Source organism: Sinocyclocheilus grahami, unplaced genomic scaffold (genome assembly GCF_001515645.1).
Source record: "Sinocyclocheilus grahami isolate Dianchi unplaced genomic scaffold, SAMN03320097.WGS_v1.1 scaffold498.1, whole genome shotgun sequence".
Classification (NCBI taxonomy): Eukaryota; Metazoa; Chordata; class Actinopteri; order Cypriniformes; family Cyprinidae; genus Sinocyclocheilus; species Sinocyclocheilus grahami.
The window spans coordinates 198,772-204,469 of record NW_015505677.1 but is presented as its reverse complement, the minus strand read 5'-3'; the positions used below and the strand labels follow the sequence as shown (position 1 = coordinate 204,469).

The window sequence follows — 5,698 nt, the reverse complement described above, 5'->3', positions numbered from 1 at the left end:
TCCACCTTCAATACCACGACTGAGGTGCCCTTGAGCAAGGCACCGAACCCCCAACTGCTCCCCGGGCGCCGCAGCATAAATGGCTGCCCACTGCTCCGGGTGTGTGTTCACGGTTTGTGTGTGTTCACTGCTGTGTGTGTGCACTTTGGATGGGTAAATGCAGAGCACTAATTCCGAGTATGGGTCACCATACTTGGCCACATGTCATGTCACGTCACTAATCAAAATGTTTGAGGTATATCAATGCAGCATAGCGGTGAGATGGCTTGTCGCTCTTTGCTTAAAAGACTGAAAGAAATGAAGGCATTGAAAATTTTAAAGAGGGTGGAAAAACCCTTTGAATGAGCCCAGGGTCACGAAAAAGGCTGATCTCAGAGCCCACACACAAAAAAAATCCCTCTCTTTAGCCTTAATTTTATCAGGCACAGTGGTGGGTGATGAGACGGCATGGCTGGTCTCCAGGAGTCCTCCGGCCTTCACAAACGGCATCAATGACCACCTCAGCACTAAGCGGCAGAGGAGGATAGAGAGAGAGAGAGAAAAAAGGGAGGGGGAGAGTCAAAGAGACAGGGAGACAGAGAGTATCTCTTACACGCCGTGAGAGAAACAGATCAATCGGGAGACGGACGGAGACACAGAGCAGATTTTCCATCCGTTATCTGATTCCCCATTTACGACTGCAGCATATTTTCAAGTCCAGCGAGCAAGATTGCAACTATGAAACAATTTTCAGTTTTTGTACACTCTGGAACTTAAGTCATTTCAAATACATAATCTGCATTTGCAAAAGAGACCACAGAAACAGCTCCTAGACAGTGGGGGCCATAATGATGTAAAAACTGTGTGAGAGAGGTAAATCGAGGACAGGTGGGGGAACTTTTTTTGTCAACACACTCAGAGAAAACCGCTCTCCTGTGCTCTACTCTACAGACACTCATAAACAATGGAAGTGGAAGAGACAGAGGGTCTTACAGGCGACCAATCACTAAAGCCAGCAGAACAAAGGCTTGAGACGGAGCTCTGAATGCACGGCGGGAGAAAATAGGAGGAGGGGTGCGAGGAAAGGGCACTCATTCAAAGGCCAGCAATTTTAGTCCCTCCTGCATGCTCAACGTGGGTGAGTGTCAGAGGGGAAGACAGAGAAAGGTTTCTTGTGAAGGTGTGAGTTTCATTCGACGCTCTCTTTTGGACAATGCAGACTCTGAGGTCTTTTATTCTTGGGAACCTGTTGGCATAGAACCGCATTGTTCAGTGGGGAGAAAAAAGGAATACAAGGAAACTACATTATCACGCCTTTGTGCGGGAGTTGCTCTTTGCCGCTGCACTGACATTTGTTGCTTCTGACAGTAATGGAAGGCCAAAGGGAGCCAATAAGGAAAGTATCTACTTCCATTTGTCGTGCTTCCCTGATCTCAAACTGAATTAAGCACTCAGCAATAATGTTTTAAACTCCCCTCAAAGACTCTAAAACAAGATGGGTGCCATCAGATCCCCAATGAAAAGGGGATCAATGACAACTGCGAGAAACCTTCACCTCACCCCTGAAGATCCCTTTAATGCACAAACCTTTGACATGTACCAACAAGATTAATGGGCAACCGAAAGTCTTGCGCGCATGGTAATAACCCTCCGCTCGTCCTGAGGTGTAAAACGCCTTATCCCATGAAGAAATTAATAGAGACGAACCCCAGAGTGTGCCCACGCGAGTTGAGTGGCACTGGAATCTTGGCATGACTAATTGTGGTGCCACGATTCATCCATCCAAAACTAATTTATCCAACAGCCAAGATGCTCCTCTTATTTCTTGCGAAATATGTGCACAGAGACCGCTCAAGATCGAGATTCATTTACAGCCACCCAGTGCCAGTATCACGTTGAGTTTCCCTGCCCGTGTACCTGAAAAGCTGATGTTTTGTGTGACTAGCATGCAATAAAAAAAACTGTGCACACTGGTTTGAAACTGGTCTTTCAGGGTTGAAAACAGTGTCCCAACAAGTGGAAGAGCAGCAAGTGCAAAGAGAGCAAATAAAGGGCAAAAGAGTGATACATTAGGAAGAGTATAAAAATTGCTCTGCACATCTCATTCATATTTTTTTGCATTTAAGTGCCGTTCACACCAAGAAAGACAACTATAATTGATTAATATGAATAATGTGAATAATAAGAGGAACAGAGGAACAATATCGTTTGAATCACTTTCAGAGTTTCAGATCATTTTTTTTTTCAGCTGATGAACAATAAAAACATTGACAGCCAATCAGAATCCATCTACCATTAAAACGTTTGAGAATTTAAAGAGGTAGAAGACAAAATTGCAGTGCGCGATTAACATAATCAGAACGTTGTCTTTCGTTGGTAATATAGTTATTATAGCCTAGTTATCTTTATTATTATCGTTTTTGATTTGAACAGGTCTTTACGCTTTATTTTTCAATTTTATTGCACAAATTAGTTCATAACCGACTCTTCCGCGTGTTGTTTGTTGATACTGGACACGACTTTGTACGAAAATGTTTTTGGAATCCTAGATACAATCATAAAAAACAATGCAAATAGTTGCGTAAATTACGCACTATGTTGCCAAAACATGTAACCTGAGTCTTTAAATAGGCTACGCGCAGAGTTCCAGTCCTGCAGTGTAGCCTCGGATTACGCAGAACCACAGCATGTCTCTCCTTATCAGAGGAAAGCAGCCCCTCTGAGACGCCATCGAATCACTGTGATGTTCAAACCACCAGGGAAGAAATGTCTAGGACCATCACCACATGCAAGACTTGTGTGGCAAATAAGGGGAACAGTAACTTAAAATACAATTTTATAACGGTGATATCTCAAAATAGCAGAAGAGTTGCATAAAATTCAGACATCATAGCATTTTGAAGAGTTACAGTCAGCAGCACAGACCTGTCATAAACCTTGAAAGTGTTAACAACTACACCCTGTTGCATTTCTTGCCACCACTGTACATATAACTAAAATACATATAACAAAAGATATAATACATGTAAAAGTTTCGAACTGTAAAGTAGGTGATTAAGAAAGATAATACAATTACACCTGCTCCCTTGCAAAACGACAGGCCACACCTTGCGTAACATGGCGTACGAGACCAGGGATAACGCGGTAAGTGGCTGTGATTAAGTTAACCAGGATAACCTAGATCAGCGTTACGCACGCATGCAACTTGCGTATCAATATACACTTGGGACGGGCGACTTCATGTTAAGCGCGCTCAATGAAGGTAAACATCATACAAATTAGCTAGTAGCAAATCAGTTTCAAAACCGGGCGAGCAGTAAAAAGATTAACCCACAGACAAGTTACTGTGTCACATTACCTTGGCTGGACAAAAGACACGCGCTGAGAATCAGGCAACAGTGTATCATCGTAACGGCGCTCAGTCCGCTCTCGTCCGCGGGAGGTTAAACAAATCCTGGCAACTTTAAGCGTAAAATCTCTTTTACTTTGCGAAGCGAACCGGAGGCGGTGTGTTCAGGTTCGTCAGATCGCAATCTCAGTCTGCTCTCCGCTCCAACTGCTGGTAAAGCCCGGAGTGACTGTGTACAGGTATGTTATCGTGCTCGTGATGGTGACGAACGCCGCTGAGTCCTCCTGCCTGACGCGACGCGCTCACTCGTTCTGTTCGATCTCTATAGAATTGGGCATGATGTGATGTCATCGTCGCGTCACGCCGAGGTGGGAATGGAACGACAGTGAAGTTTAGAACTTGAGGATTGGGCTGGCGCGATACACTACTTGCGCGTAAAGTCCAGATATTCTGGTTTTACGCGTTTGGTGCGAGATTGTAATCAGTGTGGAGATTTAGACAAAATGCCCCGGGGTAAATTCCCCTGGTGTCTACCTAACGTTTGATGCTGTGTAATATATAACATTCTGTATTAAATAAACAATATGAAAATAGTTCATATATTTAGAAAGTATAGTCTCTTATGGCTGTACTATAATGTATGGCATTCTATAGCACTATTTTGAATCAAAACTGACACGATACACTTTAATATCTAATTAGAATCACTATTTCAGTCAATCTAATTCGATATTATATCCTATTGCGACAGTAAACAACTGTATAATCTAACAGAACGACCGATTATGTAAAGTGCATTATAGCAATGGGGTTTCCTGCCATCATTGTTCCAGCTGAGAATTGATTTCAATTAATTGCATCATCTTAACATAAATGGACGCCACACTGGTTATATGTGGTTCAAAAATATGCCCTTATAAATGGTGAATGGTAAATGCCTCTGAATTCAATGCCGGGGAGCGACTATTATATTAAACAATAAACAAAAAGTTAATTTCCCACACTGGCAAAACTGTCAGGCAATATAAATCAGAAGACTTGGCTTTTTGCATGTTCTGGTCGTTTTTTTCTGAATCTGAACATGTACGTTCATCTATTTTAAACGCATATTGCCTTCTTACTTACAGGGACGCCCGTAACTACAGTTGATCGACTGTCAAAACAATGCGATTTATTCAAATAAGGAGGTATGAAGGACAGGGTTGATGAATTCAGTGCTCTTCTCCTCTGGGAATGGCCTGCATACTAATCAGTGACCTCGCTCTGCCATCTATTGACTGATATGCGCAATTACGCGCTGACGTTCATTAGCATGCAGAGCGCGAGAGATCTCTGTCAAATGAAGTACAGCGTCCCCTCGGTTATCCATAAACGGCTGCTTGCGTATACGTTTATAGTTTAGACTAGAAGTTCGACAAGGCAAACTTTGAAGCTGGCTGACAAAGTATTGCCTGACAGTTCAAAAAAGCTGCTAAGTTTGAAGGTTGCACAGGCTGTGCGCGCTTTGAATGCTTCACCCCAAGAAATGCATGAAAAGCAGAGTTTTCTTTTCTGTCCAGATGTTATTTTCTGTTGAAACTTCCTCGTTTTAGAGAGCATTTGATTGGACACAGATCTGTGTAGTGCAACATGATTCATCAATACTTTTGATTTTCCAGAGAGACTGCAATTTGAAATGCATATAGCCTGTATCTGCTAAATGTTAATTTTACTAAGTGTTCATTAGCATATAGACATGGACTAAAAGCCACAACGTTTTGAGTAAAGATGGTCTTTTAAGATCTAAAAAGCAAGAATAATTTAAATAAAAAAGTCCATTACAAATATATCTGCAGTGCTCAATGCTACCTGCACCTGGAGATCTAATCCTTCTAAAGAGTTCAGTTCCAGCACACCTGCTGAATTCTCCCGTCTCATACATAATGTTACATTGTTACAAGGCATGTTTAAGCAAAATTGAAGCAAATTTTTTTTTCAGTCGGAAATGCATCCGATGCGATTTTAAATTCAGAAAGATCTCATCATTTGTTTATATGAACCCTAAATGTTGCAATCCGATTCACATATTCGTTTACATATGCATATACGCTGCATTAACATTGTCAAAATGTAAGCACATGCGCAGTGGACAGTCAGCATGTTCATTAAGCCGGGCACACTGTGTGATTTCAGCAACATTTTTGTTAAATAGCCTACCGACTCTCACTGTACGAGTTAATCACATGCAATGCCAAGCCAAACCTCAGGACTTATGTGCTCACACTATACGGTCCAATCGTCGAGCTGCAGTTTCACTGCTCACCCTATACATGAGAAATAATCATGTGGGGCCCCCCAAAGCCGGAAATGTGTAGCCTCCATCGCTTCCGT

At 42.3% G+C, this 5,698-nt stretch overlaps 1 protein-coding gene across 2 annotated transcripts in view; it reads right to left on the bottom strand.

Moving 5' to 3' along the window:
* LOC107554349 (nectin-2-like) overlaps positions 1-3,782 on the bottom strand; it is a 172,709-nt gene extending 168,927 nt beyond the window's left edge. Inside the window, exon 1 of one of the 2 annotated variants that reach the window (XM_016236836.1) lies at positions 3,338-3,782. In XM_016236836.1, the coding sequence (XP_016092322.1) occupies positions 3,338-3,386 (49 nt within the window). In that variant the 5' untranslated portion in view covers positions 3,387-3,782. The remainder of the gene's footprint in view (positions 1-3,337) is intronic. The other variant, XM_016236837.1, reaches the window with a different exon arrangement.
* Between the last annotated feature and the right edge of the window lie 1,916 nt (positions 3,783-5,698).